Source organism: Phocoena phocoena, chromosome 6, assembly GCF_963924675.1.
Source record: "Phocoena phocoena chromosome 6, mPhoPho1.1, whole genome shotgun sequence".
Lineage (NCBI taxonomy): Eukaryota > Metazoa > Chordata > Mammalia > Artiodactyla > Phocoenidae > Phocoena > Phocoena phocoena.
In genome coordinates, this window is record NC_089224.1 from 35,270,556 (window position 1) to 35,284,660 (window position 14,105).

At 40.1% G+C, this 14,105-nt stretch overlaps 1 protein-coding gene across 1 annotated transcript; it reads right to left on the minus strand.

Moving 5' to 3' along the window:
- Positions 1-403: 403 nt before the first annotated feature.
- On the minus strand, positions 404-13,946 carry CHMP5 (charged multivesicular body protein 5). The gene is made up of 8 exons (XM_065878973.1): positions 13,836-13,946; positions 12,513-12,617; positions 10,819-10,865; positions 8,971-9,064; positions 8,747-8,818; positions 5,108-5,216; positions 3,475-3,587; positions 404-1,102 (listed from the first exon to the last, which is right to left on the minus strand). The coding sequence occupies exons 1-8, from the start codon at positions 13,902-13,904 to the stop codon at positions 1,052-1,054; spliced, it is 660 nt and encodes a 219-aa protein (XP_065735045.1). The 5' UTR covers positions 13,905-13,946; the 3' UTR covers positions 404-1,051.
- Between the last annotated feature and the right edge of the window lie 159 nt (positions 13,947-14,105).

The following is a 14,105-nucleotide window of genomic DNA, read 5'->3' on the forward strand; positions in this document are numbered from 1 at the left end:
AACCCGAGACCATGGCAGTGAAAGTGCCAAGTGCTAACCACTGGACTGCCAGAGAACTCCCAACCCCTGATTTTTAATTGTTAATAACCCCTCATATGAGACGTGGCAGTTAACAAAGTACTCAAGACAATCAATTATTCCTCACACAAGTTTGTGAGGGAAGCATGATTTTACTAGTAAGGAAATAAAAATTTAGAGGTGTGAGTAGGCTACTTAGTAGTTATTAGATGCAGACCCAGGGCCCAAGCCTGGATTGCTCCTTGCTCTTTCCACTATACCACAATGCTGCCAGTTAAATTCGATCTCTGTAGTGGAGTTTTTAGGCTGAGTCGACATTAAAATTATATTAAATTTGGTTTCTGTAGTGGAAGTTTCAGGCTGAGGTAATACTATTAAAATTATATCCTTTTGAAAAATATTTATTGAGTATAAATAAATGTCCTATACATTAAATATCAAGAAATATTCATTATTGATTACAAGTCCACTGTAATACTGAATGAACCACAGAATCAAAATAGCCACCCATGATACAGTAGTGATAATTCCATTCCAATATTGGACACAGTAATGATTTACTCACAAGACACAACAAAACTCACCAAAAAAGGCCATCACTTTAACCAACCTATAATACCACAAGAGAAAATGGTTTTGAATCATAATATGGACAGTCCCACTAATCTCGCCTTTGTCATCAATTTATCGGGTCAATTTGAGATTGTGGAGATATGCTGTCATAGAACTTAAAGATTCCCATTTCCTTGGTTTTATCTCAAAATTATTATTAAGGAATGAAGTTATACATACCCAATGATAACTTTAAGTAAGTTAGTCTTTCATAAGAGAAAAGGAATAAAAATTTAGTACGAAGAAAGCTTCCTTCAAGCAATAAGTCTCTTAACGGAAAAAAAATGAAAGCAATGTAGTTAACTTTTCCTCCAAAGAAAGGAAAGAAACCTAAATCTGTTATGGCAAACATGGAAAGATAAATATTTCCTAGTCCCAGAATATGTGTTTATTTTACATGATGTACTTGAATGATGCAAGTCTACGAAGCAGGGATCTGTGGCAATCCGAATTCATCCACCAAGACTCCATCCTGTGAAAAGGAAGAAGTGTTTAGTGCCACTATTTTCCAACTGATAAAAAAAGAAAAAGATTACAAATGTTTAGTAGTCAAAACTCATTTCTAAGTGTTTAATCAATGAAAAAAATCCCACTGATAAGATGAGAACAAGCTGTTTTATGAAAGGTAAACGGGGAAGTGATAAACCAGGAAAACAAGTGGAAGAGATCAAAAGGGATGACTCCTTGCAGAGTAAGGGAAGAGTACAGAAAGAAAGAGAAACCTAAGAGTAAACCTAGAAAGGGGAAAAGGGGACTGGGAATGTCCAAGAGTGAAGGCAGAGGAGAGAGTGCTTGCTCCAGATTCCCACTTTCCCTCTGATCCCAAAGTGAACCAATACCTTTTGTAGCCTCATCAATCCTTTTATTTATTTAATTATTTTTAAAAATTTCTTTATTTATTTAGATTTGGCTGCATTGGGTCTTTGTTGCTGCACGCAGGCTTTTCTCTAGGTGCGGAGAGCAGGGGCTACTCTTCGTTGCGGTGCGTGGGCTTCTCATTGTAGTGGCTTTTCTTGTTATGGAGCATGGGCTCTAGGCACACGGGCTTCAGTAGTTGTGGCTCGTGGGCTCCAGAGCGCAGGCTCAGTAGTTGTGGCGCACAGGCTTAGCTGTTCCACAGCATGTGGGATCTTCCCAGACCAGGGCTCAAACCTGTGTCCCCTGCATTGGCAGGCGGATTCCTAACCACTGTACCACCAGGGAAGCCCGCCTCATCAATCCTTGAAGGAGCGGTGCCCTGGGACAGGCAGTCACTTCCATATCACACTTTACTACAAACTTATAGGCAGTGACACCACTATCAATTCAGAAACCATACCTCAACAGCACATTTAAGTCAGGAATCTGTGACCTTCTAAAAGTGGAAATAACACACATCCCTCAGGGACTTGTTACCAAGGATTTGAAAAGACGGGCTATGGTAGTGTTAATAAAAATGATTTTAGGTATGCTGAGAAAAAGCAACCTATGCACCTGGTGCCTTGAAATGGTGAGGGTGGCCTGTGTAGTAGAGAAAGGTAAGACAACCCCAGGCTCAAGTAAGCGGGGGGGAGGGGTAAGGTAGGGGAACACACACATTCGTCAAAACCATTTATAAGGGGGACTTCCCTGGTGGCACGGTGGTTAGGACTCCTCAGTCCCAATGCAAGGGGCTCAGGTTTGATCCCTGGTCTGGGAACTAGATCCCACACGCATGCTGCAACTAAGAGTTCGCATGCCACAACTAAGGAGCTGGCAAGCCACAACTAAGGAGCCCACTTGTTGTAACCAAGACCCAATGCAACCAAATAAATAAATACTAAAAAAAAATGCAGTTATAAGGGACCTGAGCAATTACCTACTTTCCCACCTTTTTGTTCCCCACATTGCACAGGTAGGAAAAACATGAGGTTCAGAAAGAAGATACGAACTTCTAATTTGCTCAAAGTCACACAGTGAATAGAGGCAGAGCTGAGACTGGCTCCCACTCTAGGATTCTGTCAACTATACTGTGCACCTCGATGTGCACGCTGGGAGTAGGTAAACACCAGGACTGTAAATGGCCAGTGGCAATAGAAAAAATGACATGTGATACCAGAAACTCAGATGGGGTAAACAGGATTTTATAAGCAGCAAAATTTTATCTATTTATAATGACAAGCATGTAGATTTGAACAGGGCTTTAAGTTCGCAAAGTCCTTTTACATACAAGATCTAATTTGATCTACACAACAATTATGTGAGATAGTTACAGTTATCTGCATTTTATAGATGCAAGGAACAGAAAAGTTCAAAACAGCTAAGTGATTTGCCAAGGTCTCACAGTTAGTGGTGTCAATCTCAGGCTTACACCCATATGTCCTGATTCTTTTTCCTTGTTGAAGTAGAATCTTTCTACATTGTTTATACTTAAATTATGAATCCCTAGTTCAAAAAAAAAATCCACCCTATTATTGATCATCATGTCTGGAGTGGACCTTTATTTTATGCTGCCACCCCACATGGTTCATGCATATGTTGCTGCTGCTTTCCCAGGAAATGTCTAAAACCCAATAGCACCCAGTCCAAGCTCACAAAAGTGATTATGTATACTATACAAATTGTCATTGAATAAAACCATCCCTGGGCCTCAGTGACACTATTTATGTAGCCTATCCACAATCCAATGTGGGAAAACTGGGCTTTCAAGGGTTCCCAAAATAATGACAGTCTTTCCTTGTTCTTACTTAAGAATACCTTTTAGATTCCCAGACCATTTTGCATAGAAAATAAAACAGAAAAAGATTTTACCTTATTCTTACTTAAGAATACCTTTTAGATTCTCAGACCATTTTGCAAAGAAAATAAAACAGAAAAAGCTTTCACCTTATTCTTTGTGTCAGTGGGAACACCTTCTGGAATTGCAGGTGCAGCTGCTGCTTCATCCAAATAAGAACTGTCTTCATCAGCCAGAAGCTCATCGCCCAGTGCATCCAACTCTGAGATTGAAATAGTCAATATTTCAAAAAAATGTAAGTAAGAAAACTGGCAGCTAATGTTAAGAAAGTTGGCCAAATTATTTGCAATAAGATGAAAACTTAAGAAACAAAGAGAAGGGATTATTAATTTCTATTTTCAAAATAAAAGATGGTCATTGTAAGAAATTTTCAAGGGAACTGGTGTAGTAAAAATCCATGAAAAACAAAAATTAAAATAAAACAAACAAACAAACAAAACCATTCCCCACAGGTTTATAAGGCCCAGTCTTCATGAGAAGACTCTATAGTTATCGGTTGGCCAATTCAAATTAGAAAATCCTGATGATAACAAATGTAAAAAATCCTCTCCCATTTATTGATGAACTTGAAAGCAGGCAGTGAAAGGAGGTATTAGATTGTTGTATAGTGAGTGACCATTGCACGAGATCAGGCTTTAAAAATAAGTCTATGGCAAAGTGAGTTGGAAGTGACCAGGGGAAATGGCAACAGCAGGTAGAGACTCATCAGAGGAAACTTAAGATGAGAAATAAGAAAATAAAGAAATAAAAAGGGGAAAAAACGTTCTAGGCAAAACAGAACATGGAGAGAAAGAAGAAGTAGTAATGGGACAGGGGAATCATGCGACAGAAAATCCAGTGTGGGGTGGTCCTGCCATCTACCCAGCTGCTCATGCTAGAAATTGACAAACACCTCTGACACCTCCCTCTCTCTCCACACCCAATCAATCATTAGGTCTTGTCCATTCAACCTCCTAAAATTTCTTCAATATGTCCACTTATCTCTGTTTTTGCTACCACCACCATAGTCTCAGCCACCACAATTTCTTAAATGGACTACAGGAATAGTTTCTAAACAACTCTCTGTGAGGCCACTTAACAACCCCTTCCGCTTTGTCTTGCTACCCTCTGCTCATCCTTCAGGTGCAGTGCCTGTCACTGACTCCCAAATAGGTTAGATTCACTGGCTATGTGTTCCTATGGTACCCCATACTTCTCCTTCCCAACAGTTTGTGCTCTTATAATTAATGAATTACTTGAAACAAGCAGTTTCTTACCCCTGCTAGAGGAGAAGCTTCATAAATGCAGGGATTGTGTTTGTTTTCTTCAAGGCTGAATCCCCAGCATCTAATACAGTGCCTGGCATATAGGAGATGCACACTAAGTATTTGCCAACTACTGTTTCTTGATCTGCTTCGCTGTTCTGAGGGAGAGGGCTCCAGCAGGAAAATAAAGAGAAAAAAATCAAAAGGAAAATGGCAGGGAATGGCAGTGTTTGGATACCAAGCACCAGGTCAGCAGAGGACTTTGCTTAGACATTCCTTCAGAGCTTGTCCATCCCAGAGTTGGTGGGGTATGCAAATCTGATATGGCTGCCTCTCAAGCTCTTTGCCCAGAGACTATACCATAAACTCTCAGGGAACTACTGCAGAAATTTTCTCTAACATTTGGGAGAAAAGGTCCCAGGCAGTTGCTCCTCTCAGATGCTAAAACTACATATACAGTGCTTTTCCTATAACTTACCTGCTTCTAGGTCATCTTCATCTAATTCTGGGGTGCCGTAACTACGGCTCAGTGCTTCTTGGATTTCATTTGCATCTTCCATCATATCCTCTAGCTGGTCTTGTAGATCCTACAAAAATATATGACAGGATTTTTATTCATTTCTTACCATTTTTCTCTAACTACCACCTGTCCCTATTCTCTCCCCTGAATCTCAGAAACGAGCAATGGCCTACATAATCTTCCTATTTTGGGTGGTAAAATGTAAACTTCAAAATAAAGAATAGAATTGGTAATCTTGCATTTGAATTTAAGGTGCTTCACGGAAATCCAAACTTCTACTGCAAGAATAGATGCCCAATCAGCTCTCTCGTTACAGAAAGTTTCCTTGAAACATCAAATCAAGCAACAGTTACACTATCAAAATTTTTCTAGTTAATAGAGAAAAGGAGGTAATTGAGACAAGCAAATTACTCTTCTTGAGTCAGCCAAAAACTGACTATGCTGTACAGGGAAAGGAAGCAGTAGCAGAAACAACTGGGTAGTACAAAAGAGTTGTTCTGGGCCCACCCCGGATGGGGAAACAGAAATGTAATCAGGATAGGCTTGATACCTGAGACCAGGCTGGTGAAAAAAATTGATTGAGGGCATAAATCTTCTGGGAATTATCTATTTGTACTTAACTGGGAGACTATTACAAGGCCAGAAAGAATGTAAAACCAAGCTGAGCAGTACTATAGCATAATAAAGGGCAGTTAGTATAATGGTTAGAAGAGCAGACTCTGGAGTCAGACATATCTAAGCTAAAATTTGGCCATTACTCAATGAAAAGTAATGTCTCTTAGCCTTTATTTCCTCATCTGTAAGATGGGATTATTAATAGTCATTCTTCATAGGGTTATAATAAGAATTTATTGCAATAATATATGTCATAATATGTGTCAAACACTAAGCACTTAATACTATATATCTTCTACTGTGTGAAGGATGTACAAAACAATATGTTTTTCATATACTGAAAATTCCACATAGAGGGGAATGGACTAGTGTTGATAACACCGAGGGTCCAAATCAGCACCACTTATCCTTCAGGATTTCTAGAGCAATGCAAAACATTTAAAAACTCCTTCCTGGCCCCCAGATTAGGTTTGTTTTTCCATATAAAGGGTATAAAATAAAGCGGAGAAAAACATTTTTTTAAAAAGAAAATGCTTTGTTTTTCTGCATTTCCAAGTGCCATATGTAACAGTCTGCTATACAGAGAAGCACTGGCTGAAACAATACTTAAAATAGAGTGAAAATACATAAACTAATCAAGTTGAACTTATATTATGCTTTTACATGTCAAGACAAGTCTGCCAAAATCATCTATGGATAGGATTCCTAGCAATAGACTCTAGGATAGACACAGAAAAGAAAAAAATCATCACAAAGAATTAGCAGGTTCAGCTCTGGAAAAACAAACAAAATCAATACAAAACAAATATAAGCACTACACTTGATGTGCAGAAACTGGGAAACAAAAAAGACAGAAACAGGGGAACATACATACATAGAGGCAAATTTTCTGAATGAGTACTATAAAACAGTGAAAATGTTTTACAAGTAAAGGATTTTAGGAAAACAAATGGAATTCAAAATACCTAGACCAGCCAAAGACACATACCCATACACATCAAAAAAGTTACAACGAAAGGGGCTTTCCACCTGTCATGCAAGCAAATCTATGAGGTGACAAGAGAAGGATAATTAGATGGGGAGAGAGCCAGACAATCATAGGTGAAAGACAAAGAAACATACAAAAAACCACAAAGATCAAAATTTCTATTTTGTTCATTAAATAGCACTAATTAAAACACAAGGAACCCGAAAAGCAGAAAATAAAATTCAGTTTCATTTTATTTTATTATCAAATAATAATATACAAATAAGACACGCATACTCAGAACATTTTTCTCAGTGAAATCTCCTGTAAGATATCACTAAGCCTAAATTCTTGTAAGCAGAGACTGGTGTGGAGGATTAGAAAGAGGGTCCTGAGAAGTATAAGGAGGGGTGCTGGAAAAGAGCAAGATGGGAGGAATGCCTTCACTTAGTAAAGACCAGAACTACCCTACCAGAGAATACGTCTGCAGAAGCCGTAAAATGCTGGGGACATAGTAAATATTCCACCAACAAATAATGCTCCAATTGGGCAGAACTGCTTTATCTCCATGAATAGCCTCTAGTTCATTTGTTCATCAATCATTAGATACTTTCTAAGCACCAACTATGGACAGGCATTGTTTGGGGCACTGGGGATACAACAGTGAAAAAAACTGAGTCCATGCCCTCTTAGAAAGAGACATTCTACTCCGGGGGTTAGAACTATCACATACGCAGAAAGGAAGGCTTTTCTCAGGCCAGTCACTACTCCTGCTAACCCTGTTTGCCATCTGCGCTGTTCAACTGAGAGAGGCAAGAGGAGACAAACTCTTAGGGCTCAGTGCCCCAGCCAAAACATGATCTCAAAAAGAAATGCTAATTTTAAGGACCTAATGACATTATTATTAAAAATCTAGGGACTTCCATGGTGGGCCAGTGGGTAAGACTCTGTGCTCCCAGTGCAGGGGGCCAGGGTTCGATCCCTGGTCGGGGAACTAGATCCCATCTGCCGCAACTAAGAGTCCGCATGCTGCAACTAAGAGTTCACAAGCACAACTAAGAAGCCCGTAAGCAACAACTAAGAAGCCTGCATGCCACAGTGAAGATCCCGCGTGCCGCAACTAAGACCCAGTGCAGCCAAAAAAAAAAAAAAAAAATCTAAAGAAATGGGGGTAGGGGATCAAGAGGCACAAACTACTATGTATAAAATACATAAGCTACAAGGATATATTGTACAACAAGGAATACAGTCAATATTTTATAATAATTATAAATGGAATATAACCTTTAAAAAAAAAGATGACTCAAGTTCTGGGGATCTAAAGTACATCATGGTGGCTGTATTTAACAATATTTGCAAGTTGCTAGGAAAGTAAACCTTAAATATTCTCACCACAAAAAAATAGTAATTATGTGAGGTTATGAAGGTGTTAACTAACTTTATAGTGGTAACCACTTCACTACATATATATGTATCAAATCATCGTGTTGTATACCTTCAACTTACACAATGCTATATGTCAAGTGTATCTCAATAAAACTGGGGGGAAAAAATATAAAGAGAATTACTAGAAAAGAGAACCAATTCTACACCAGGAACTGTGCTAAGCACTTTATGTATATGTCCTCATTTTACACTCGGGACAATCCTGGGAGATGAGCAGCAACATCACTACTTTACAATTCAGGCAACTGACTAAAAATCATTAAGTGAGTGAGAAGTAAAAGGAAACTGGGTGCTTATTCACTGGGTGCTTATTATGTGCCAGGCATTGTGCATTTAGATACACCAGCTCATTTATTTCATCCTAATTATAATTGTATGTGGTATTAGGATCCTTAGGTTAACAATGAGGAAAGTGAGACCTTTGGAACCCTTTCCCAAAGTTACTCTATTAGTAAATGGCAGAACCCAAGATTCAATCCCTCTCCTGTGCTCTTCCCATCACATACACAATCATTTTGATTCTTTCAGAAACAAGTGTATATTCTTGGAGAATCCAGTACACATCTCACCTCAATCTGGTCGATTTTCACTTGCTTGTATGCTTTCTTCATTTCCTTTACACCCAGTTTCATAGCATCAACCTAAAAAAAGGAAAGAGAAAACACCATGTCTTAAGAAGCTGTGTTGGTTAAACTGTCTTTTAAAAACCATGGGAAAAGAGCACAGAGTACAAAAATAAAATAAAATAAAACAAAAATAAAATAAAACCATGGCAAAGGTGTTTTGGGAGTACCGTGGTCTTGGTGTCCTTCAATGACTGGATGGTGTAATTGGCTTGTTCCATGTTAAATGACTGTTGGGCAAGATTGTCCCGCTGCTGCTCATACCTTTTTAGAGTCAATTGAGAAGGATAAATGTGAGCCAGATAGAAATCCTCACCAAGAAAGTATCTCTAACACAAAATAAGAGAATTTTCTTAAAAACAATAACAAATGTTAAAAAATTAAATATACAGAAAAATTGGGAAAAACAATTTAATCAATCTAACACAAACATCATTTAATGTCCCTCCAGTCTTTTTCCTTTGTATATATTTTAGTTACAACACTATTTTCCACTTAACATTATTATTATTACTGCTGCTTTCTACGTTGCTAAGAAGTCTTAATACATGTTTTCATAATGTTTTAGATTATTTCCTATGCTAAATTCCCAGAAATGGAATTCTTGGGGGAAAAGGCAAGACTGTTTTTAAGGCTCTTCATACATATAGTGAAACTGTTTTTCCAGTAGACTGAACTCCTTGAGGACAGTTATGTTATTTTATTAATCTCGTATCCACAAATAGATAATCTATCCAACCTAATATAATGCCTGACACTCCATGTTTTTTTAAAATAAAGCTTTATATCAACTTATAATACTGCCTCAAAGACTTATATCCCTATAGCCCTTATACAATATTTCGAAACCATCTAACCATCCAACCAGAAGAAAAATGGTCAACGATGCAGGCAAATGGTGGTGGAACATTATTACCCCGTTAAAAAGTATGTTTGCAAAGAATATTTAGAAGGACAAAAATACTCATGATATAACATTAAGTGGAAAAGGATAACCTATATACATGCCATTTGTTATCTTCTAAAAATTATATGCACACATACCATGTATACACAAGCAGAGAAAGAAACTGTAAAAATAGCATTTTAAAGGTGGTTATTTCTGCTAGTAGGAATCTAGGTAGATTTCCTTTTCTTCTACTCATGTTTATGTACTTGCCAAGTTTCTACAATGAATAATATCCTTTTATTAAAAAAAAAGTTACCTATAAATTGCAATGCTACCAATTAGAGAGGTAACCGTTTTATCACACTCTCTCACCACTCTAGGCGTTATAATTTATTTTTCCAATTCTGTCTAATCTAAAAGGAGTAAGATGGTGTCTGATGTCTTATAAAAAGTTAGTTTATAAATAGGAATAGAGATATCAACAATTTTTCTGGTTCTTTATTAGCTGATTACATCTGACCTCTATAAACCCTGCAGAGGGTCTCAACAGCTCACAAGGGTAAGTACCAAAGATACTCTTGGGCTTCTGCTCAAACACTGGGAAACAGTCACCTAAAACAAATTAAGGACTGTTAAATCTTCTGATGGGAGGGAACAAATATTCAAGATTCCCAATTTTACAGACAAACAAAAATTAAAAAGGCACACTCTAATTAAATAAATGGGAGAATCAAACTCTATAGATCTGGGCAGTCCAATACAGAAGCCACTAGCCACACATGGCTACTTAAATTGTTAAAATTAAATAAAATTAAAACTTGAGTTCCTTAGTCACATTAGCTACATTTCAAGTGCTCAATAGCCACACATGGCTAATAGCTACTGTACTGAAGAGCAGAGATACAAAACACCTCCCATCAAAGCAAAAAGTTCTATTTAAATGGACAGTGCTCCAACAGATGTTGCTGAACATGCAGGGGGAGAAAAACCCAGCTAACTGTATGTGTAAATGAAATTTGCAATTAACTCAAGAATACTTATAAAGTGGTATGAAAACCTAAAGGAATGGAAGACCATTTCCCTTTTGGTTAAACCTGCTAGAGGAAAGGAAGTTATGCTTATAACTTACATCCGCTTTTGCTTTAAAACCCGCAAGGCTTTCTGCTTGACCATATTCTAGGGAGAAAAACAGACTTTAATGAAAAGAAGTAGAAAATATACATATGGTAAAAAAAAAATCTCCCATATCCCCACATACCTCTACTTCCTCTCATCTTCAAAGTAGTAGACACAGTGACTCCTGGATTGTTCACTTCCCAAGCAGGCTTTAAGCCCCAGCTTGTCTCAGTCTTGGCATCCCACATCTCAGTGTACTGAAGTTCATTTCCTTTTCCTAGTGCATATTATCTCTACTCCCAGCCCCAAGAGGGCTGATTTTGTATATCTAGGTGCCTTAGGGAGATTCCCAATTTGGACAGTCTGCTATCCACTCAAACTCAGCATGCTCAAACTCCTCAGCCTGCTCTTACCTTGGAAATGACTAATAATGGCCCCGCCAGTCTCTCACTTCTCTAGGTTGAAAACTGTTATACCAACCTTACCTTTCCTCTCTCTATTGTCTTCATGCACTGCTATCTTAGATTTTCAGAACTCACTTTTTTTTTTTTTTTTTTGCGGTACGCCGGCCTGTCACTGCTGTGGCCTCTCCCGTTACGGAGCACAGGCTCTGGGCGCGCAGGCTCAGCGGCCATGGCTCACGGGCCCAGCCACTCTGCGGCATGTGGGATCCTCCCGGACCGGGGCACGAACCCGTGTCCCCTGCATCTGCAGGCAGACTCTCAACCACTGCGCCACCAGGGAAGCCCCAGAACTCACTTTTAAATTGATTCCTCTCATGTCATTCTCATGACTACCACCATGGTTTAGGCTTTCATCTCCTCAAGTCTAGGTGGGCATTCCTGCCTCTGTTCGCTCTTCATGCCATGCCATCTAACTAAGATGGCAGAGAAAATCCTCCTGTCACTTCCATTTCTATACTGTTTCATAAATCATTTTATTTGTCTCCTCCAATGAAGAAGGAAAAGCAGGTATTATTACTTCACAGATGATAATAATACCTAACATTTACTGAATGTGTCTATGTACTAGACACAGTGCTATGTAGGTCACATGAATTACCTCATTTAATCTCACACTTTAAAGTAGATATCATCCCCATTTTATAGATGGGCAAACTGAGGTTCAGTGATGCTAAGTAACTTGCCCTAGCTTGAATGTCTAATAAGTTACAGGGATGGGAAAAAAGAAGACAGTTCCACATTCACAGTCCATGCACTTAAATATACAACTCTGTTTCTACCTAACAGAAGAGGAAAATAAAAAATTAACTGACTTTATAAAGGTCACAGCTAGTAGGTAGTGATGATATTATTAATAGAACACTGGTACTTTTTTCCCAATATGCCACTCCTTAACCAGTCTATTATACTTACCTAACCTGACTAGCCTGGCAACTCATTATTCCTGAGCAGGCCCAGCTCTCCAGGTAGAATATAGCACCTTCTCAGTAGAATATGCTAATTCCCATGTACATGCTTCTGGACATGTAACCAGCATCTTCTCGCCACCAGGTCAAATCCCAGCCTTCCTCTCATATATGGCTGCAAACTCTCCTCCCTGAAGGATACACCCTCACGTATGTTTTCTTATTAGACTGTGAGCATCTCTTCCGTATCTCTCACCAGCCCTTACCACCAGGCCCTACTTCCACAGGTGCTCAAGTTAGGCTGTCACAGTACCTTCTTCAGGTGCTGCCTACCTTACCTTTGCAGGACCCTCTCTCATCTTCTTGATCTGATCCTTATACTTCACTAGTTCAGCATCCAGCCGAGAAATCTTCTTGTCAATAGATTCTGCCCTGCTGTCCACCTTGAGGGGAAAAACATCAAAGGCAGTAGTAGTTATTGCAATACATTTACATGAAAAGTGGCAGGAGAGGAATGAATATAGAGGAAGAAAGGACAAATAAAGAAGAGGGGCTTCCCTGGTGGCGCAGTGGTTAAGATTCTGCCTGCCAATACAGGGATCACAGGTTCAATCCCTGGTCTGGGAAGATCCCACATGCCGCGGAGCAACTAAGCCCATGCACCACAACTACTGAGCCTGCGCTCTGGAGCCCGTGCGCCACAACTACTGAGCCCGCATGCCACAACTGCTGAAGCCCGTGCACCTAGAGCCAGTGCTCTGCAACAAGAGAAGCCACCGAAATGAGAAGCCTGCGCATGGCAATGAAGAGTAGTCCCCGCTCGCTGCAACTAGAGAAAGCCCACGTGCAGCAACGAAGACCCAATGCAGGCAAAAATAAATAAACAAAATTAATTAATTAAAAAAAAAAAGAGCATATGGTGAAAGGTGGAAAACAGTGATTCCTAACTGTTGGTGGTGGGGAGATTCTCAGCCAGAAACACTGGAGAGCTTTTATAAACTATACTCCACCCCCTAAATTCTAATATTCCAGGGTCACTCTCAAATGTGCTTGAGCAGAAAAAGAATTTGAGAATCACTGGGCTTAGGTGAGATTTCCCTAGAATCAGAGGCTTGTCAGGCTGAGGGCTCAAGCAGGTGGTGTGTGAAATGGGTTAGTGCCCAGTGGATCCCGGCTAGGGCTTAGATCTAATGCTATTCGCTTGGATGGAAGGTGGTGGCTTAATGTCAAGGGTCAGAGTTCTGAATTTTGTGTTACTGAGATCCAGGATTGGGGTACAGATATGTTGAACTAGGATATCAAGCCGAGGGTCCTGACGTGAGAGAGGGATGAGGGATGGAAGAGGAGTTAGGGGTCAGGCTGGACGAGGTGGGAAAGCTGTGTGGGCCTATGGCTGGTAAGAGTGAGGAGGTAAGGAAACAGCGAGTGGACGCGGCACGAGCACCAGAAGGGGTGGGGCGCAAGAAGGGCGAGACAGTGATGGGTTAGGGGTCCCTGGTTTGTGGAGTCAGCAATGACTTGGGTAACAGGAAAGAAAGTGGGGTGGAGAGAGCTGAGATGCAATAGGTCCGGGACCCAGGAGTAGGCGCCGAAGCCGGGGGTGGGTGGGGTTGGGGGGTGTCAGGGTCCCTGAGCCTAGTTATGCGTTTCTAAGTGCCCACCGTGCCAATGCAGTCAGTCAAGCTGGGAGGCGGAGCCTTGGGTTTCGCTTTCCCGAAGAATCGGTTCATCTTGAGCGGCCGCGAAGACAACCCAAACACTGGAGCTAAACCAGAAACGGAAGCAGAATCACCTCCGCCTCCGACTTGACTTCCGGCCCTCCATGCGCAAGCGCAATGTGCCTATTGGCGTTTACCGATCCTTTTTCCGGATTTTCAGCTCGGTCTTCCGGGGAAGAACTGCAGGAGGTTGGAGGTGAGAGACCGAGTCAG